Raw genomic sequence first — 22,914 nt, 5'->3', positions numbered from 1 at the left:
TTAAACAAAATTTGGAAAACTCCAAAACTGACCTCTCAGTTTAGGGCTACACCGTGAGTTACCAGCAGACAGGCAGCAGATCTTGCACAGACCTGTATATCCACTTATGACCCTGGATTTGCGTTACCATAGGACTCATGACCTTAAGCACAAGTTGGAGGCTGACTATGAGACAGAGAAAGCTATTCAGATACTTCATGATTTACAGAGATTTTAAGAAAACAAGGCAAGAGAAATTGAAGACTATCTCCTTAGGTTTTCAGTTAGCAGTTTCTCTGATAGTGTCTCACATTACAGTATAAATTTGTTAGCAAAGCCACTGAGACTGCCTTATTCCTAAAGCATAGTATGCTGCAACCTTCACAGACTTATTCCCAGTCTTCAGCTAAAATTTTATTACCATATTCTTGTGAGAACAAAATAAAATTAAACACATTATTTATTAAGCCAAACTTGTCAGAGTTCAATTAATCTTTGATGTCTGGGTCTGCATGTAAATCACAGACCAGATCATCTGAACTTCAAACTTATTCTACTTAAAGCACTGTGAATGCCTTCAACTAGAACAATTTTTTCCAGTCAGGAATCTTTCTTTCCAGGTATGGTTCAAAGAAATTAGGAAATTGGTACACAAGCATAATAGTTGTACTATTAGTTCTCTCAGGGATCTAAACATACGACTTTTTTGTGCATGCTTTAACAGCCTCCATATCCCAGAATCAAGCGTACTAGGATATGCAGGTCCTATACATAGATATTCTATTTACACACAATTAAACCCCTGGGAAAAAGCCTGTGTTGGAAACCTTCCACTGATGGGCAATTAAAAGACCACACGACCCATGACTCGAAGTTACTTATATGTGCGCGTGTGTGGAATCAATTTCAGGTATAATTAAGTGAAGCACAGTGTTAATGACAACTCACATTCCCAAGCAGAACCTTCACTATCATTATAGCCAATAAAGATGTTAATCATCCTGCAATACAAGCCAACAAGTAACTTTCAAAAACTAGTACACAGCCAGACAGGCTCTCTCTTACGCAGTTTTAACACCGAACTGTCTCTGCCCCAGTGGCAGCTGCATTCACTAGTTCATGCCAAGTACTAGAGGAAACGCTTAGCTGTGGGCACCATCTGTCAGACTGGTTACCTTGTACTAGGGACGATCACGTCCCATACCATCTCTTCGAAGTCTTTGCTGTTCTAATCCGACGACTTTTGCAACCTTTCAGTTGAATTGGGTTAACAATCTGGTCTATTAAGTTCTCAGTATCACTGTCTCCAATTAAACAGTATTACTTCAAAATAAAAACCTTTTAAATTAAAGTAAGAAGAAAAACATATTCCCTTCCAAAGAAAAACTTTCCTCTCCTCTCAGTCAAGTATTTCAGTGTTTCCTTCTGTAAATTCATGCTTTAAACTTTTGGGAGTGGGCAAATTTATACTCCAGTCAAATCAGTAGGCATGAACAGAGAATTCACTCAAGTCACCTTACTTCACTGGCACTGGACTTCTGTTTTTGTCAATAGGGTGCTCTCTAAAATTAAACACCTTCTATCAAGACCTCATGCACACTTTGTATTCTTTAAATAGCATGATCGAATACTGAAAAATACAATCATATGTCACACTTCAGTCTGGTGGACAGTATCTGACATATGATTGCTTATTTTCATCCACTGACCAGTATATGATCCACTCGGTCTCGTTTCTTCCGCCCAAATTTCATCATCTTCTGCCAGTCTGTTTTGTGATTAGGCTCCTTCCTCAGGCTGAACAACTTCAGTACTTCAGCTGCAATGAAGCTCTACAGAACAGTAAAAGTGACATCACGTTTGAGCTAAGAAATGAAATGTAGGCACAAAATACCTATCCTAAAAAGTCACATTATAGAATGCATAACAGCTTTCTGTTTAGCTAAGAGACATACGGTGTCTGCATGAAAGTTACAATGAAAGTCTTTGAGGCAACGTTAAACAGGCAGAACCATTATTAAATCCAGAAGTGGGGAAAAAAAAAAAAAGTCGACACCCACGGCTGTAGCAATCTTGAGAACAGAAACTTTCAATTAAACAGTACAGCAAACAGGAGATTATGACAATTCATTTTATGGGAGAATATTAAAGAAAAGCAGGGTGGAAGTTTGGTGTCCTTGTCCTGTGCCCCTGCTCTCCCCTGCCACACGCTTTTGAAAGTCTTCTCAACTAACAGAGTGGTCTAGATACTATTTCTGTCTTTTCTAGACAGTTAACGTGCTGTATCTTCAGCAGGTTAATCGAAATACAGTCAACCCTCCCCCAGTTTCAGAAGAAACAGTACAGGTGGAAGTCTTCGTTTGTGTCCTGATGAGCTGTATGGAAGGTTCTTTGTTGAGTGCTTTCAGGGAGACAGTTTTTTTCCAAATGTCCAGCCCTGCAAGTTTAAGCCAGGTCCAGTCAGGCTCTAGCTTTTTGGGGTTTTGCCCCTTCTTGAGCACTACCACCAATAACAGACCTCTTCTGGCTTGCCAAATACAACAATGCCCTCACCAGTCAAATTTTGGGTTCCTCTGAGCAACTCCTGCTGTCCTCAGTGAGGCTGGCACAGGTGTGTCCGAGGAAGAAATCCAGCTCATCCCATTTGGCCCAACCTTACCACTGGATCCATGCCAATATACCCATACAGAGTTCCACTGAAATCTGCTAAAGCAGCAGTCTGTCAACATACCAATTTTATAAGATCAAGGTCATCCTGGCAGTTCTGCACAGGGGACTAAGGTTTAAAAGCAACCAGTACTGGCAAAAAGGACAGGGAGGCAAATCTGTTGAGTAAAAAAGGACTCAACTTGATAAAATCCCTTTCAGGTTTGTAATCTCATTTCTCTTCTCATCTCTTGCTGAATACATCTGTTATGATCTTTTAACACTCAGGCAAGTGCCAGTACAATATTTTTCATCTCACTTTCCCTGCATGACAAAGATTTCTTCCTACCTTGATTTCATCCAGATCATTTGGATCTTTCACTCGGCGAAAGTAAGCAGATGCGATCCTACAGGGTTTCATCCAAATAGGCTGATTTAGATTAGGATCCTCAGCAAAGATTTCCCCAAAGATCTCTCTTGTTAAATCAAATACCACCTTAACGAAGAAAGAAGTAAAAGTTAAGGCTTCTATTGTTCATGGTAAACATTCAAAGGGCAAGAACAAAATGCCTGAAGACTGTACCTTTTTATAAACCTGCTTGTTTATCGTGTCCGTGTCCTGCTCTTTGAGGGTACTACTAAGATCTGTATGAAGGCTGAAACTTTGAAGATCATGACCCAGCTCTTTCAGTTTCCAGAGTTCCTCGGCTGCTGCATGCACCATACCTTCCACCTCCACCGCAGTGTGAGGGACCGCCAAAGGCTCCTCACACGGCTTTGTTGGCACTTTCTGTGGTTCTACCTTGGGCAGCACTGCTGGTTCCTCAGCTTGCTTCTGCTGGACCTTACGGGAACTCAGGCCATAGTCCTCATCAAACCAGTCTTGATCATCTCCCAGCACACTCAGGAACTCCCGATTGAGCTCCAGCTCTGCCAGTCTCTTGGCAAGCTCTTCCTGACCACTGGCACCAAACACTGGACTCTCCTGTGAATTAAGAGCCACAGAGTAAATATAAAAGCGGTGTCACACTGTTGTCCAACTCAGCTTACATTTTTAAATGCTCTACTGAAGTAACTGGCAATATACGCACAAATACTCAGAAAAATAATAAATAGCCCACAGTAAAATTAGAAATGTTTTGATTCAAATACCTGGGGTTTCTACCACTCCTGATGAATGCTTTCAGAGGGTTCCTACAGAGCTTAAAAGACTGTGCATCCTGCCCACTGTCTGTCCTAATGTTTAACTGTTTATGAAAGGCTGAGTGGTTTAAAAACTGGTAATGTGACATACAACTTTTCACTTCACTTACCAGCAGTCTCAGATCTAAATCAACAGCCTAAAAGCTTTTAGCAGGTGATGGCTGTTCTAGTGACTGAGTGGTGCTCACACTGGTGAAATGGGCTGAAGCTTTCTGTGATGATAATATATTGAGATCAATGGCAAAGCAGACTGGTTTACTGGAATCTTCAAACAGAAAGGCCAAGTCCTGTATCTGTATCATTAATGGTTGTCCTGAGGAAACTTGAACTTCCACCACTCATACTATGTTAGTTCAGTGGATAGAGCAGTCTGACACCTTAATGACCTCCACAGCAACTAATTATGTCTCAGGATGATTATTTCATATCAAGAACAGACAGAGGTAAGTTGACAGTCTATTGTATTTTGCCATTTTTAGAATAAAAACTGAAGGTAAGGATTAAATACAAACTGAACATGTAAGCAGAACGCAACCTAAATGAAGTATTTTTCACTCTCATGTGCCAAAATGTGTCCTTCAGCCTGCAGGGCTACCAAAACGAGCCGTGAACTGGGATACACAAGAACACACATGTAAGACACAGACATACAGGCAATCTCCACATCACCAAACAGAACTTGGGAGAACACAAACTGGCGCCACACTCCATTCCTCAGATTCAATCATCATCAGTCAAAGGAACAATCGACTCTTAAAATCAGTCCAAGATGTCTGTTACTTACTGGTCTGGGACACATGTCTGGAGAGGAAAGTTCTTCTCTTTCATCTTCCAAATCAGAACTTAGAAAAAAGTTATTCAGTCCATCGGAATCTGCTTTTCTACCTGCTGGGATGGAGTACTGGATTCCTCCTTCACTTCACAGAGCTCCTGGTTGCTGAGCTGGATTTTCTCATTCCTGACCTTCTTTATTTGCTGTAACTGATTGACCGTGTCTTTCACAAAATCTCTAAGTAGACTGTCTGTCAGCAAACTGACCTTCTCCAGTTGGTCTTTTGACTTTTCTTCCTCTCTAAGCTGGGCTTCCAACTGGTTCTTTTCTTTTGTCAGCAAATCCAGAAGTGGAGTTGCAGGCTTCTCAACAACTCCAGGAGAGAGATCATCTAACTTTTCAGCACATTCCTCTCCCAGTGTCTTCTGCCTCTCCAGTTTTTCAGAAAGGAAATCTGAGATGTCATCCAACTGAACAGCAGACGTCTCATCCACAACACCAGGAATGAGAGGAGCAAGGCTGGCCTCCTCTTTTACAGCGTGCTTCAGATAATCCACCACTGACTGTTCTTGGGCAAGTGATTCAGTAGCTACAGAAATCTCCTTTATGCTGTTTGCTTTAGAAGATGACTCCTCATCAACCCTTTCCTCAGCTAAGGCTTCTGAAACAGCTGTGTCTGCAGGAGCTTTATCCTGGGAATAGTCCTCTGTTGTATCTCTGCTCTGGCTTTCATCCTCTTTGCCAGGTTTGGAACTTCCTCTGTCTTTCTGCTCAGTTTTGTGTTGCTTCTCCAGTCTATCATCGAAGAATGAGTCTTCATCCTTTTCATCATTTGCGTCTAAATGGCTACCAATACTTTCTGTAATGTGAGAGATTTTTTGAGGAGGAGCAAAAATACCATGCTTTTCTTTGCAGTCAAAATATTTAATACCATCATAAGTTCCATTATTGTTCCCTTCAGGTTTATCCAACTCCACGCCAGCCCAAAACCCTTTGGCAAACTTAGTCAGACCTTTGAATCGCAATGTTCCAGGTTGGACTTTACTCACAAGTACTCTATCACCAATGTTGAAATTTGGCAAACTATCTGTTTCTTCTGTGATCGGAACAGAGGCCCACAGCGGTGATTCGGTAGGGGCCTGTTCTTGCTCTACATCTCTGCGTTCAGTATTTTTTATAAGTTCTGTTGGGGACTTAAGTTCTAATAAACTCTCTGAATGCATGCTGCCAGAGAGAGAGAGAGACCTGTCGCTGAGGTATTCACTGATATCGCCATCGCTGCCAAGGCTGGTGGATCTGCTTCTGCTGGTCTGTGTGTGCTGTGACCGCTCTGTCAGTGACTGAGCATCCCCGTTAGGCGAGAGAAGAGATGCTTCAAAGTCATCTTTGTAACGTTCCCCAGGAAGTGTTTCTTCAACTGATGCTTGTTTTCTGGAAGAGGATCCTTCAAAGTCTTCAAGGTATGATGGCTCCTTTTGACTAAAGAGTTGTTCTGAAAGCAGATAACCTTTTTCCTCTGCTGATTTGCTCAGTTTGCGAGAAGACTCTTCTACACTTGGGCCAGTTACAGCATCTTTATCTGCCAGTCTCTGTTCTAAGATTTCTTCTCTACCATGAAGACTTTCCGCAGCCAAATCAAAGAGTTCCTTCTGAGAGTGTTTGTTTTCAGAACGGAGGACTTTCTTTGGAAGGAAGTCCAGTGAGCTCTCCTGTTCTTTATCTAACGTCAACAAGACATCAGAACTCTCCAAAGGCTTAACATGAGAACCTTCAATCTCATATTCCTCAGACTTTATGTATTCCAGGTCTTCCTGTATCTCAGATTTATGACTGAAGGCAGCCTCATCACTGGATGCTTTTACCACGTTGTTCATTGACCCATGGGATATCCTGCTGATGTCTTTCACGTCTTTGAGAAGAGATGATGAGGGTACATTATCTAAGGAATCACCAGATCCTGCTCTGGAACTCCTTGGTGATATTAAAACAGAGGAAGATGTTCCAGAAGGTTCTTCTGCATGAATATCTGTCACAGCCACCTTCTTGGGGTGCACAGACACAGATCTCTCAGTTCTTGATGACACAGCATCTTGAAGGAAAATAAAAAGTGAATTACAGCAGATCATATAGCCTGCATTGTTTTATTGAAAACTGCAGCCATAGGCGACAAAATTAACATCAAAGTTTCTATGCTAAAAGAAGATACAAACTGGTGCCTTGGAAACATGTATTTCTAGCTGTCCTATGAACACGAGCAACATTCTTTCAGTTCCAGGGTTCTAATGCTTTCTTTCCAATTCTGTTCCCTGTACCAATATTTCATAATGCCATACAATACTGAGCCCAAGGTGAGGGCTCAGTTATTTGTTTGCAAGCCGCAAATACAACCAAGATTAGAACAGTAGGTAAGGATCAACAGCAAAACGTTGAAAAGTATCTCAAAAAAAACCCTATTCCTAAATTCTTCATTATTTTTGGTTTCCTTACTTTCCTCAAGTGATAAAGGAACAGAAAGCAAAAGAAAGCAAAAAGGTTGTCACGTAATTAGGGTTTCACACAAACCTCAGCAAGAATAAAACTGAATACTGAATATACAGGAAACAGCAAAAGCAGAAGCCTACTAAATAAAAATAGTAAAAAATATAGCTTGATCATTATGGCTTTATGAAATCTGCATGCTCTCTTAAAACCTCTTCTTGAATCAAGAAGGAAAAAATTAAAGAAGTTTAAAACAGTCAGTCCTCAAGATCTTCATCTGTAGTACAGATTCTTCCAGTTACATACCTGCATGCTCTGAAATGGATTCCAAAGATGCTCTGGATCGCTCTGATTCAGCCAGTGATTTCCAGTTTTTAGCTGTCTCAGGCCTAAATCAAATTGCATGAATCATGGTTACACCAGAGTGTATTGTTTTGGGGTTTTTTAATAGATAAAAATGGAAATACAAGCCTCTATAATTATAATACCACACCAATGATAACATAAACAGTTTGCTTTGTCAACATACTGTGACCTTAGAAAACAGGAATGGGGACAGAGAGGAGAGTTTGGCGAGTCCTGGAAAGTCATTTTTTAAAAGACTAATCGAACTTTAGCCTTTTTTGCAGCCAAAAAACCGAGAAAAAGAAAACAACTTTTTTTTTTTTTACTTGAATGCACTAAAATTGCACCATCTGCTGGAGAAAATGAAACACTTTAAAATACAGTAGGAAGTGCAGAAATCAGTTGAAGTCTCTACCTTTTAAAACCTAAGATCTACACCAGATCTAAGTTGCAAAGATGAATGGTTCGCCTCACAGAGTGCAGCAGGCATAATGAGCGACCAAAATGGGAAAAAATTCCTTCAGGTCTGTAATCCATACAACCATTTGGCACAATTCTTGCACAATTGAAAATTATTGTTCAGAAAGAACTTGAAAATAGAACCTGATAGGCTGGGCAAGACAAAAGTGAGATGCATATGATTACAAGGACAGTATATCTTATCTGTTTTGGGTCTGATGAGACCAGCAAATAGGTCAACAGGATACTGCCACTGTCCAGTGCTTTAAGGAAGAGCAGTTACCAGCTTTCCTTGCACTCATAGTTTCAGCTAAAACAGCATTCACCACAGTTTCAGAATAATCTCAAAAAGAAGAAGAAATCCCAGTTACCTATGGAGCGGTGGTGCCTTGATCTTAGGTTTTTCAGCAGCAGCTGAGGATGGAGTTTTAATCTGAGGTTTGGCTGTTGGCGACGCCTCCAGGTCTTGGCTCAGCTCTGCTTCAGTCTTCTTGATAAACTCATCATACGACTGCACATGGAAAACAGTTACGGCTGTTAGTTTACTAAACTATAACCACAATTCAGCAATCAAAACCTATTAAACGAATAAAGGATACACTCGGTTTCTCTGTAAAGCAATCTATTTAACTTCCTAAAGCTCTACAGTTGTGAATCCTAGAAATTTTAATACTTTACTTTTAAAAACAAATGACATGAGCATCACTCTTTAATCCAAGCTAGGATACTAATATGCATAAACATACATAAGTCCCCTGCATGCTTCTAGTAACCCTAGATTAAAGACACACATTTTAAAAGGGAATGGCATTTTTGCCTCACGGCTCTGGTTCATTATTGAAAACAGTTCAATAGCCAGAACCCAGTCACACTTCTATCACAGTAATGTGTCTTTCACAGCTGTTGATACAATATTCTGCCAACAACATCCATACTAGAACAATTTATCCAAGGCTAACAATCTTTTACTTTGCCCTTCTTCCTACTGTTCCTAACCTCCAGTTGTTTGATCAAACTGGCTTCCTGGGCCTTCAGTCTCTCCTTTTGTCTCTTTTTCTGTTCTTTTTTCAGCTGGTAAACCACAGACTTCCTTTTCCGTAGTTCATCCTTCAGGGCCCTGATCCGTCCTTCAATGTCACTTTGATCAGATGTGGTTTCTGAAAAAGTTTAGTTTTAGTCTTTGGAAGCTTGCACCTCATAAAACAGTTCTACGCAAAGGAATAAACAGTCATTTAGTAAATACAAAATACGGTCCAAGCAAAATATCAAAGAGTTTAATGTCAACACGTTAATCTTAACATAATATGACTCTTAAAGACGGATCTCAGATTCACAACACTACTAGGTAACATAGGAAAAAGTGTTGCATCTTATTTAATCTCAAAAAGAAAGGCTCTGACACATACAGTAATTTGTTACCAAACTTGTTCACATCAACCACCCATGTTTAATACTGCTACCTCATTAACTGCTTATCATGTCAGCTGTTGCAGAAATTAATTTTTTGGTGACATATTTAAAAATATGACAACTCAAAAGATGCATTCCAAAAATATAGCTGAAATATTTGTTTACAATCACAATATACAGTTTGAAGCTACAGGGTACACTTCCTTGGTAAGAATTTCATCGGAACAGTGGACTTAAAAAAAAAAAAGTTTAGGTTTCTGGCCCATTTAGATTTTCTGCCACCTAGACTACATACATCTATGAAATGGAGAGGTGACCGGTCAACAGTTGGAAGGAAAGTCAATCTGAACAACGCAGAGATTTTCACTGTTGCCAGGCCTCAGGATGACGATTTATTCAGGGTGAACGGGGGTAGTGTTGAGTTTAGACATGTGGTGGACTACTCAATAATAGCTTATACAAAGCTACTTGGCATATCTTTGCTCCAAGTTCAATTTTACAGATCCTCCTATGATGCCATTACTGACTGTAGCTATTTTCCACCTGAACAATTTTTTTCTTAGTCATGATCCTTAGTAATTTTAATAAGATCTCCTCCATTCCTCTCTATCCTCAGAACTCCCTGCAACCTGGTCTTCCAGTCCTTCTGATGATGTTCTACCTCTTTTCCCTTGGGATGCTGTCCCCAGATACTTAGATCCATTCTCTGCATGATAACCCCATTCTACCAGTAACTCTGCTACCTTCATTATTTCTGCTGTAACAATCTCTTAGTCTCTCAGACTTTAGAGAGACTGCCTCAGTGTCTCATTCTTTTCCGCTCACCTGATCATGTCCACTTGTTTCTTGTTTTAAATGTATACCAACATAGTACAAAACAAGATCCTTATCCCAGATTGGTGCTACCACAATTAAGTATCAAAAACTCTTCAAAATATTTATCTGACATAGTCTTACTGGAGCTCCTCCCTGCGGCTGATGTCCCCTTTCCTCTTCTACAGCAGCAGCTGCAGCTCCTAAGAGAAGGATCTTGGCTGGTTTGCTTTTCTAATGCTCTGTATTACCTATAATGTTTTCTGGACCAAAAGGCTTGGATGCTTATAAATGCCAATTGCTTTACTGAACATCCTAGAAAGTAACTCACCAGTATTATTTGGTCAGCTAGCAGGAACAGCTGGACTTTTTGCTAATCAATCTAATTTCTCAAGACAACAAACCACCCTAAGGAAGGATTTCATCATCAACAACAGCCAGTAAATACAATCAAACTACTGTATTCTTTTCCATTAACAACCGTTGTTAACCATTTAGAGAATTAAAAAAAAAAAAAAAAAAAACCAGCACAAAAAGAATGGAATCTCACTTGCTAATCAGGAGTACTTTATGATGCCACCGTAATTAACAACTCCTCCCAAATAGCAAAGTGACCACTATGTAATTATAGCTTTTCTTGATCAACTCATAAAGGAAAGATCTGCACACGCTTTCATCTTTGACAATCTTGTCTACGCACGCATCGGACTGACATAGCAATGACCTCATTACTACTCAGCAGCCTGGAAGATTTGTCTCTTTACAATGGAGTGATTTATTGTGAAATGAGCACCATCCTGATCGGCGTCCCACCTCTTATACCTTTCTTCAGCATTTGAAATCAAAGATTGCAAATACTTTATTCTACAAAAGTTTATTTTCATGATCACTGTTGCCTGCTCTACTTTTCGTAACAGCTTCCTTATGTGGTTGCTCAGTCAGAACTTGAAAATAACTTTATCAAGTTGCTGAATGCTTCACTGTGTTGCAAACTGCTCTCCAGAGAGAATCCCAATACAATTACTCAGTGCAAATACCTAGGTGTTACGTATTCATTTCTCTATCCAGCAGGAGAACAGCTGCCTCAAAATTACTGTGTTTCTATTGCACTTACATACATATTAACCAAAAAAAACCAACATAAAAGATTACTAAGCTTGCTACATCAAGCACCACGAAGACTGGATATGTACGCACGCCAGTAAGTTATCCATCTATCATAAACAACAGCCAGTACATACAATAGAACCACCTAATTCTTTTTCCACTAAAGACTTACTGATCATTTAGGGAATTAAAAAAACACAAGCAGGAAAACGCTATCTCATTTGCTAATAAGTATTGTATGATGCTATATCAACTGCACTGTGGAATACAACTCATTTTAGAGACTAAAAGCACAGAAAGGTTCAAAACAGACTTCACAGTTTAACAGAGCTGATGATGGTGACCCACTGAATGGTGGCTCAGGTAGTCCTGGAACCCACGTGAGTAACAGACTGCGAGAGCACACCAGGAGAAGGACCGCTCTGTACCAGTCCACTTCTAATATTCTCTCCCTCAGCATTTACTGGTAGCCAGCTCAGATACTGGATAAAAGACCTGTGATAAAGAGTCCACATATAGCAGATGTTGTATTTTATAGCTCAAAATGCAATCTTAGGCCCTATTTTACTGCACACAGTTCAAATCCTCCTCCAAAGATAAAAACACATGTCCTGAAGCATCCATTCAATCTGCACATGCCAGTGCAGGTCCAATGGGCTCACTCATACTGCCACGATAACAGAGCTCCACTGCTTCTGGAGCTAGGTTGTGTTCAGAAGGAGGACGATCATGTTTGTACGCTGCTGAACCATATTCTGCTTTCTTACAACATGAGGCATGGAGCAGTGTCGCCTGTTAAAAGCACAGCTAACCTTGGTATTTTTAAATTCTAGGACCACCTTAACTATTGACTCTCATGTTCTTCATACCTGTTTGCAGCAACCTGCATGGCTTTCTAAAAGAAGAGATAATATATAGACCTTCTTACATTAAGACCTTCTTACGCTGAAGTGATGAAATTACATCATGGGAAAATATTCCCACAAAACCCCAAACCTTGGCAATTTCCAGGAACTTCTGTCTACCTCCCCACATCTACGGCTGCACTTCAAGTTTACTTGTTAAAAGCAAAAGCTTTGAAAAAGCAATTTAAACCCCAGTAGATATTACACTTACCTGACTGTGTCATAGATAAAGATTCATCAGACCAGTTGTGAGATATCTGATGAGACTTCACAGGTGAACGTAGCTGTCCTCCAGTTCTATGGCTGCCTTTGCTGGAATCTTGCTTTGATACAGATATGCTGCTTTTGGGAGGAGACTACAGGAGAAGAAAAGGACAAATAAGTAATTGCTTGTAAATCTCAGTTTGAAAGTAGGAGATCATTGTCATCAGGAACTCGTTACAAGGAAAGAACAGCATGACTAGAGAACATCTCATAAGCAGTGGTACCTATCCAGCTATCTTAAGAAGAATTTAATCTTAGACACTAAAACATAAATACCAAGAGCAGCAATAACTTACTGCTTACTTTGAGCTTAGACTTCAGTAAACCTGCTTAGACTACTCTATTACTACTTAAGTGAACTGACATGGTTCTGACTCACAGGTGTTCAATACAGTTTACGTAATTTTATTTGGTAACAACCACAACAATAGGAACTCCTAGTAAATATACTGGTGAAACCAAAAGGACCACTTCATGTAAGGGGTGCAAGATGCCATTCTAAATCAGTAAAACAACAGAGCACTATTTCACTGTAGCCAGGCAAAAAATTCTAAGAGCAAATGTTCTTCCAAAATGCTCTTACTCCTGCAACATTATACCACAAACCTTTCATACACCTTGAATATAATCTCTAGCACATATTAGACATTTTACCTCACTATCTTCTCAGTAAACTTTCCAAGAAGGTATTTTTAATAAGTCTAGATGAGCAGTTCTTCTACCCCACAGACACTGCATTTTCTGTCTCACTGAGCACAGGGCAAAGTTATCAGATCGAAACTTATCAAAATTATCAAACAAACAGAAATAACAGTTGGAATAGAACAATAAGGCAGAATTAGCTACCAAGCAGACATAATCTAAAACCCAAAAGATTACGCGTGACATTACAGCTCTGCTTATTCATCCTATAGCTATACTTTGGGATACATTACTTGCAAGTAAAGCAAAGTGGAAAAACAGAGCATAGTTTCCATGGCCTCAAAGAATTTACACAATGGTAACAAGCTAGCCTACAGCTAATTTACACTGGTAAACTGGGTCAGTGTTCCACCACTTAATACTGCATACCTACGTGACATACGCAAAACATTTTGCAAGACTACCCACAAGTTTAAAAATATCTAAACTCTGTGTTGAAGCAATTTCTCCTCAAGACTTCAGAGAACATATCTGATTACAATGTTTATTCACAGTAATGTGAAATGGTATTGCAAACACAGCGAATAGTTTAATCTCTGCTTTGACAACTGGGACAGCTATACTTACTACTTCTACTGATAGCCTTTTACAAGTGTAAGTATATATAGTATAAAAAGCTCACTCACAAGTTTGCCAGGTGAGGTAGAGGACTTGAATTCTTCAGAATAAACCATTTCTTCATTAGTTGTACTCTGATCTGGGCTTTCTGGCTGTCCATGGCCCACAGCCTCCGATGGGACAGACTCAGCAGCTAGACTGCCAAGATCTTCTGGGATAGAGCTTTCACTGTTCAGATGAGAGCAAGAAGGCACTGGAGACTCTTCTTCACTAGCTGTTTCTGAGATCGAATAATGACAGAAAAAAACAAAGCGCCTAAGAACTTGCACTAACTTATATGCCTTCAGAGATACTGCTGCCTGCGTATAAAGTAGTAACTGCTACCAATACATGTCAAATTGATAAGTGTTACTTCACTTACCTAGACACTGAGGGTGGAATATTTAGCAAGAACAAGCATATTTACTAGAGAACTATGACTTAAGACTGCCAAACGTTCTTAGTGATTGCTGAATGTCTAAAATAAAGGGGTTTTCAGGATATTCTAACATTTTCCAGGCAACACACTCCAAAAAGATTATTAGGGAAACCTGTCCTTCCAGTTGACCATACACAAGCAAGAGTCACTATTAGTCTGAAGAAGTCATGGAGGAGCATATAATCTGCAAGCCAGATCTTGAATTTAGAATTGATTGCTTCCTTTACAGTAGTCGCAGAAAAATTTTTCATGTTATGATTTCATCATGAGTCTCTCAGCTGGCAACAAGTAAAATAATAAGTTGGGTTTTCAATATTCCTGTTTACTAAATTCCGCAGGAGTCACAGCATTACTGAAGCAGCCATGGGGAACTATTCAATATTTGAGCAAAGGCTGAGGAGAGGAACTTCTGAAGCAGGGCCGCGCTTCAATGCTTACTGGTAGATACAATTAATAGAAAGCAAGTGTATTTTCTCATCTGCTGATGAGAATTCAGCATTCATGCTGAATTTTTGTTCATTGGAACTTACTGATGCATATCATCTTTAAAATGCCTTACAATGCCTAAAATCCACATGTCTTTTCAGTGACAAGTGTAATAGGGCATAATTCTGAATTCCCATTGCATATTCAAAGGACATGCTGCCTGCTTTCAGCAAAGTGGGAAAAAAGGAAAATTGATTATTTCTAGAACAATCCCTGAGCTTTCATTATTTTCTCCCACTGCAATCCAGTTCTCTGTGCTTCATGCCGAAAGTATGGTCCACTTAAGACAGAACAGTAAAGCTGTAGCTCCCAACATCTGGGAACTTACTTTTCCTCACAATAGCATAACTTATACTAATTACATCCTAGCACACTTTGGCACAGTTGCAGATTTCAAACAGTTATACTGCATTAACAACAGAGGGAAGAAAAAAAATGCCTCCAATATTTTGAAAATACAGACAAGAGGAAAGCAGCCCCTGATAAGAGCCATCCTCACCAACAGTAATAAGGCTAACAGGATAGGCACTCAAACAGCACTACAGGGGAAAATGGTTTTAATGGAGTAAGTTCAGAAGACGATCAGCAAAAGATCATGCAGTATTTTTGTTTTGAAAGACAGAAATATAGTTTAAATTGTGTGTAGAAACATCTGATGGGCCTATGCTGCACTGTTCACTTGAGAAGATACTCAAAGGGGAAATACACATTTAACTAAGGTGTAAAACAGGGCTGAAAGAACAAGGGACAGAAGGCAGTAAAGAGTGCAGAAATCAAGATTCTAAGAGTGTCCAGAGAAGAACAGCCACCACCAAAACATCAAAAAAGGAAGAAAGTGCAAACCTAAGCAATCGTGTCAAATTATGCTTTACTCTTGTAATTTGCATGACTTCCCCCCTCTTCCTATTACCTTTGGGCTCAGTTCTCTGATCCCCCAGGTCCTTCTTGGCTATTTTGGTTTTGAGCAGCTCTTTGTCCCAGGCAGCTAGAGCTTGCTTTTCTATCCGCCGTATTTCTGCTTCCTCTGCATCCAGGCGGCGTTTCCACTCCAACAATTCTTCAGCATGTTGTCGACGCTGCATCAGCTTCTGTTCTCGCTTAGTTAGGAACCTGACAGACAGAGCAGAAGACAGTGAGAAAACAGCCAACCACACTCAAAGGTCCCGATACCCAGATGCTCTACTGCCACAATTCCCAGCTGTTCAAATTGTTTTCTAGGATAATATCCACACTAACTACTATCTCCTAGACTTCTGATGTGCTGCTGAAAATAACCACAAGTAGACAAGAGGTTTTTTCTTTGCAGTAAGAAAAGTCTACAACATACTGCAAACATGCTGCTTACATTTGAAAGATCTTCAAAATCATTAAAAGTGCTACTAACTATTCACTAAAATGAACAGTCTAAGTTCCCAATTTCAGGACATGAGAAGTACCTGTGGTATTAAACTGGAACCCTCAAGAAAGCAGTGACCATTTGAAAAATGAACCTTTCTTTTTGCTAATCCCAATGACAGAAAAAATTGTAACCCCAGTTGCCCCAGAGTTCTTTCCAAATACATAATTACAAGAGAGAAAGTTATTCTGTATTAATAGTTCTCCTGAATTACTGGAGCTTTTATCCTTCTTCCTTTAAGCATCATCTCTATGGATCGTCACACTTGGAATGTTAATTGAGAGCTGACAGCATCAAGAGAATAAGGATGCAGGACTGTGTTTTCCCAGCTACTAACATATCTGGCTGCTAGTTTAAGAACAGATAAAAAGCAAAGCTCATGCTGAAAATTAGCAGATATTTTCTTTCTGACAAAGATTTCTTAGGTGATCCACGAAACCTCAGAAATAAGGAAATTCTTATAGAACTTTGTAGGTATGAATAGGTTTGTGTGTGTATACTAGTTCTTTTTGCCAGCTCTTGAACAACAGTATCTCTGGTCTCATTTCTAAACATTGAAATAACCAAGACCATAGCATTTAACTTTTAAGATAGTAAATGGAAGCAAGTTCCACATCAATTGCACACACTTCCTCTGACATGCCAAGTCTAGAGAAGAGTGTATATCAATCCATTCATCTCCTACACTAAAATTGTTAGTGTCATAGAAATCACTCTGTAGAAATACATGGTTTGCCAGCTAGAGTGAGAGTTCGTCATTGTTACAGAAGGTGTGGTGCCTAAAAAGGCAGTCTTCAAAGACTTGTGATATTTTGCTTTGCAAATGCCTTTATAATTTGTAATTTTCAAACCATCCCAAACACTTAACATCAAAGTTTTTAAGCTGCAAACCAGATCATAATTTCATTTATGCTTTTTAATCTCTCATGTTTCAAAAAACCCCTTTTATTTACAGAGACTGGAATGACCAACTGGCTAATCTCCAGGTCTCGCCTGCTAAGGGACATTTCTTGTTTGCTCACTTAGTGTTCATTCTGTTCCCTGGAAAAGTGAGTTGGCAGTTGATCAGAAAAGTTAAGATTCAGGTAAGTCCTGCTTTAAGACAGATTCAGATAAGGTGGACAAGTTATGATGTGAAGACAAAAGTTTCAGAAGCCAGTAAGACATGCCCACAATCTACTGTCCTATGGTCAAAACAAAAGCAGGTGAAAAATAGAAGCACCTCAGAGTCTCTGGAACACCTGCCACCTTCAAGCTGACAGATTCCATGATTTTCTGCATTACTTTATCACTTTCTATAGACAAACATCAAACGTAGTCTACTCTTAGGCAAAACTGACAGATTAATATCATTAAGAAACTAGACTACCAACAGTAATTGCATTACAACATGACATGGACAGTCATGCTTATGTTGTGTCTTTCACCAGCACTATCAGATTTATCAACCCTTACTTTCACATACACATCAGTTCCAATTAGCCTAGCAGATCACGTATTTGGAACTCGTTATGGAGGTCATTATTACAATGATCTCAATGCAAAAGGCAACTTTTTCTTCTTCCTTCACCCACTGTTTGATTTCCATCAGAATGTCTGGATCTTCACAGTTTACCGGATCTTGAAAAAGGCAAGTCCAGTTGAAATAAAATGCAAGAGAAAGGCTGAAATAAATGGATTCAAAAGAGCAGGACTCCTTAAAAGCAGATGTCAAATGAATTAACCCAGAAGACCACAAACAGGAGGAGAATTAACTAAATGACCATGAAACTAATCACCACATAAAGACTACTTAATAAGAAAGATAAGTCAAAAGAAGCGATGGGAGAGAAAGAGGTTCCAACATTCAACCTATAGGAAGAGGAGGATTAAAGCAGCGTAGCTAAAGATGCGGACCCTTTTATAACCCTGGGGTTTAAAAGGTCAGAGCCACAAGGTAGCATACACACTGCCTTAATATTTACTACAGTCTAGAGGGTTCCAGTTGCAACACCAAGGGTACACATTTATCCTCTAAAGCAGGGGCACCTTCACAGAAAAAAAAAAAAAAAAAAAGCAAAACCACATCTGGCATCTGTGAAGCTGGAAATCTGGGGGAGCAAGGAGGAAGCAGCAGCTTCCGATTACACCAGCATGATTTCAAAGTCTAACTGTTTCTCTGGTGCTAACATCACACGTTTTATCCATGCATTCCAAATATTAACCTGGAAGCATTAACCTGCTGCTCTAACCTGTACTTGTACGTTTATATCCAAGGTGTACTGACTTTAAGCCCAGACTAGACAGTTTCAACAGCTGTTCTGAAGTAGTGACCAGACAGTGGGAGCACAGTGAACTGTCTGTCTGCCACTCAGAACACAGTAGGAATAAGAGATTAGAATCACAAAATGGTTTGGGTTGGAAGGGACCTTAAGGATCACCTAGTCCAACCCCCCTACCATGGGCTGGGACATCTTTTACTATACTAGGCCAGGTTGTTGAAAGCCCCATCCAGCCTGACCTTGAACACTTCCAGGGATGGGGCATCCACAGCTTTTCTGGGCAACCTGTTCCAGTGTCTCACCACCCTCATTGTAAAAAATTTCTTCCTTATATTTAATCTAGATCTACCCTCTCTTAGTCTAAAACCATTACCCCTTGTCCTGTCATTACACGCCCTGGTAAAAAGTCTCTCCCCATTTTTCTTATAAGCCCACTTTATATATAGAAAAGCCACAATAAGGTCTCCCCAGAGCCTTCTCTTCTCCGGGCTGAACCACCCCAACTCTCTCAGCCTTTCTTCAAAGGAAAGGTGTTCCAGCCCTCTGATCATTTTTGGGGTCTCCTCTGGACCTGCTCCAACAGGTCCATGTCTGTTTCCTACAGGGGACCCCAGAACTGGACACAGTATTCCAGATGGGTTCTCATGAGAGCAGAGGGGGAGCATCACCTCCCTCAACCTCCTGGCCACACTTCTTTTGATGCAGCCCAGGATATGGTTGGCTTTCTGGGCTGCAAGTGCACGTTGCCAGCTCATATCCAATTTTTTGTCCACCAGCATCCCCAAGTCCTTCTCTGCAAGGCTGCTCTCAATCCATTCATCCCTCAGTCTATATCGATACTGGGGATTGCCCTGACCCAGGTGCAGGACCTTGCACTTGGCCTTGTTGACCTTCATGGGGTTCACACTGGCTCACTCCTCAAGCCTGTCAAGGTTCCTCTGGATGGCATCCCTTCCCTCCAGCGAATCAACCGCACCGCTCAGCTTGGTGTTGTCTGCAAACTTGCTGAGGGTGCACTCGATCCCACTGTCTATGTCATTAATAAAGATCTGGAAACAGTGAGGAAAGTGTCAAAAACATTCACTGATGAAGAACCTCTTGACTTTCTAGGACTGAACAGAGCATGCTCTATCAAAGAGTCTATCACTTGAGAAAGATACAGTTACCTGACCAATTGGTTGTAGATATACAGCTGGAATTTGGGGTGGAGGTTGGGAAAACAGACACTGAGAGAGGCCCAGTGGTGAGACGTAAAGACAGAGAAGAAGTAGTGAACAGGAGAGCAGTGTCTACAAAATAAGGAGGAAGAGTTTAAAACTAAGATAGCAAAAAAGGCAGAAAGAACGAGAAAAGGATAGCATCTAGCAAAGAACTTTAAAATTAATTGCATTTAACATTGTATAGTTATTACCCAACATCTGAAGAAGAAAAACTATACACTGTTATGCAGAAGGTAATAGAACACATACACTTATAACACTTCATTTTCTGTTAATTAAAGGCAAGCTACTTTCACACTGCTATATTTTTCTTTAAATTTTGGAAGAAGTTATATTACTTTGATGCAGACTTCCACACGCACCGGTTAACATATCTCAACCTGATCTTTTTGCAACTCCTGCTATTCTAACTGTCAACAGAGTATATTACTAGTATTAAATACGATACTGGTTTTGCGATATGAACAACTTTGCTAGTCTGAAACTTTAAACACATTTTCATTCACCTGGCGAAATCTCAGTAAAATTACTTCTCCAAAGGTAAGCACCAGTGGAGGGGGGGGGGAAGAAGAGATTAAATAATGTATTTTTAAAACATGAGTGATTCCAGGAAAAGTCTGAGATATACCTGCAATTCAACTTCTAGCTGCTATTTTGATTTTTTGCAACAGTGGAGACTTGATCTTAGAATACTCACATATTGCCTCTTTCATTTGAAGTACTAACTGCAGAAAGATAATGCCTATTGTTTTAAATCTACATATACTTACAGCTGTGCTTAAAATAGGATTTTCTAATGAATTATCATATTTATAGAAAAATACCATGCTCCATATAGCTCTATCAACTACAATGCAAGCTAAGAAGCATATTAAAGGAAAAGCAAGAGAAAATGAGCATTTAATCAGTTCTTCTATTGCACAGATTATCATTAAAGTTGCATATGCAAGGAAAGCAAGGGGGAAGTGGTTAATTCTCTTTGACAGAGCATGCTCCTGTTCACATGCAGGCTACACAGACTCATCAATTAAAATTAAAACAGAACTATTCTTTCATCCCCCTTTTAGCAGAAGAGAAATATTAGAGCCGCCTCATAAGTAACGAAGCCAAAGTATTTCCATCTTGCTATGGAGTACAGCAAATCCAGCATAGCAGGCTTTCCCAGTTCCTTCCTCTAGTTCCTTTGTACTTTACTCATCATTCAGCTTCTTGCCTTTTGCCATATCTCACAACCTGATTGATTCCCTTCAAATGGCAGCTTCCTATAATTACACCCCAAACCAAACATCTTACTCTATTATGTTAATATTATTCTTATGTGTTTTACAAATAAGGACATTAAAAAAAAGATACCAAGTCAGCACTGTTTTTCAATCAATAAGCATGGCTATCACTATCAAAATACCTGCAAAAGGTGTGCAAAAGCTATACAATTAGGAAGATCGAGTTCTAGAGAATCATTTATGTTTTACACAAAATACTACTTCCTTTGAACATATATAGCAACCCAAGATAAAACCATAAAAACAAAAGATACATGACCACATACATTACATCACACACAATTTCCACTTGCTCCTCCTAAAAGCAATTGTTTAGCTCAAATCCCACTATCCACCTTTTGAAAAGTACTCTCCATGTGAGCAATATTTTCGACTGACAATTAAAATATCTTTAAGGGTAAAACATACTTTGTACCTACTACTATCCCTTGTAATAGTAAGAACAATTATTATATTATTATTAATATGTAATTCTTTCTGTAATCATAAGTGTTGCTTAAATGAAGGCACTTTGAAAAAATAAGATTTCAAAAGCAGTATTGACAAAAACACTACTTGGTAAAAAAAGCATAGGAAGTCTTGAATATAGAAGTGTATTTGCCATCTCATAGTACTAATACGTATTAATACAATCTCAAAATTCATAAGCTGTAACTTGGTTTTGTAACACTATATCACCATTTGAAATTTTGTATGCTGAATCTTGGGTGGAAAAAATATGATAAAGACCCTCTTTTTAACAAAAAAAAAAAACCCACCAAACAAAAAACCAAAAACACAAACCAAAAAACCCAAAAAACAAAAAAAAAAAGGACCAGAAGAAAAATCTTATTTTCTTGAAACCCTAGAAGTCAACATGGCCTACAGAACACATCCTTTTCAAGTCCCCATCTTCAGCCATTTACCAACCTCAAAACATACTTCGAGAAAGAGTTTGCTGCTATAACGATGGGGTGGTTTTCACATGACTTGGAATGCCAAGAGTTTAGTTTTGGTAATATGACACTTCAGAAACGTGAAATCATTTGTGATTTTGGCTGTTCAGTTTACCAGATCCTACCAGAAGAGTATGAATAAAATAGCAATCAATTCAGGCTAGAATATGAAGACCATGTAACTAGAATATGTTTTTGTTTTTTCCCTACCTACACCAAATCCTCACTTACTACTACCGGTTTTTATCTTCATCATATACAAACACATGCAAGTGTGGGAAATGTGCTTCTCAAATGATTACAAGCAAATAAGGTACTAAGGGGTCACAGACAGCTTGCCTTTACAAATGGCAGCGCTTGCTTTTTGATGTTTTATCCAGCTGTGTTAGGAGTCTCAAGAGAGAAAACATTACAAAGATCACCCATATGGACTAAAATACAGTGACCTACCTTGGTTGTAAGTCCAAAAAAATTGTTTAAGCAAAGACTATTCCTTGTGGTAACTGGCAGAGGCCAGACTTTTAATGGGTTAGTCTCAAATAAGAATTTAAGGCTTCTAACTAATGAGCACATGCTGGTAAAGCATTTGGGATGTTTAGTGCAGACAAAGTAATTCCTACACTGAAAAGATGCAGAATCAATTTTTAATTCAAAACAATTTAACAGGTGAAATCAACAGATTCAGTCTTAGTTTTCAGACCCAGGAACTGCACATATACTTCATTATTTCCTCTGAAGACTAACAACCATTTTCAACATTTCTCCAACCTGTGGACTGCGTAGGATGAAAAGAAAGGTCTTATTAACTGCCTGTCTTCTCAGTCACACACATACCACCTCTATTAATTAAGAAAATACTTACAGAATTCATCCCTACCTGATTTCAGTGCAATTAGAACTGAAATTCAGCAGCTGGATAATAAGGTAGAAATCACATGCCCAACAAACTCAGTGACCTTCTGTGAGCCAGATCTCAAACTCAGTTACTACTTTTTTGCATAAGGCTATTGCTAGTTATAACTTATGCTTCAATTCAAGACAAAAATTAGTACTGTAATTTCAGAGTCTCACTTCCTGTATTTTTTCCCTTTAAAATAAAAGGGGAGATACAAAATACAGGCACCACTGACCAAGTGACTTCAGGTGTCTCACTGCAAGAGGAACTCTGACAAGACGTACCATCAAGCTGGAGCCTGTCCAAGTCCCTTGTACGT

The 22,914-nt window shown here is 39.4% G+C and overlaps 1 protein-coding gene across 1 annotated transcript in view; it reads right to left on the bottom strand.

The window, feature by feature from the left end:
- Nucleotides 1-4,624: 4,624 nt before the first annotated feature.
- CEP350 (centrosomal protein 350) overlaps nucleotides 4,625-22,914 on the bottom strand; it is a 64,636-nt gene continuing 46,346 nt past the window's right edge. The window contains exons 28-34 of the mRNA XM_050901449.1: nucleotides 15,516-15,715; nucleotides 13,710-13,921; nucleotides 12,329-12,473; nucleotides 8,879-9,039; nucleotides 8,254-8,393; nucleotides 7,385-7,467; nucleotides 4,625-6,689 (exon numbers count right to left, since the gene is read on the bottom strand). Coding sequence (XP_050757406.1) covers nucleotides 4,687-6,689; nucleotides 7,385-7,467; nucleotides 8,254-8,393; nucleotides 8,879-9,039; nucleotides 12,329-12,473; nucleotides 13,710-13,921; nucleotides 15,516-15,715 — 2,944 coding nt within the window. The 3' untranslated portion in view covers nucleotides 4,625-4,686. The remainder of the gene's footprint in view (nucleotides 6,690-7,384; nucleotides 7,468-8,253; nucleotides 8,394-8,878; nucleotides 9,040-12,328; nucleotides 12,474-13,709; nucleotides 13,922-15,515; nucleotides 15,716-22,914) is intronic.

This window comes from Gymnogyps californianus, chromosome 8 (genome assembly GCF_018139145.2).
Source record: "Gymnogyps californianus isolate 813 chromosome 8, ASM1813914v2, whole genome shotgun sequence".
Taxonomy (NCBI): Eukaryota; Metazoa; Chordata; class Aves; order Accipitriformes; family Cathartidae; genus Gymnogyps; species Gymnogyps californianus.
The sequence above is the reverse complement of the archived record's forward strand: the minus strand, read 5'-3'. Positions and strand labels throughout refer to the sequence as shown.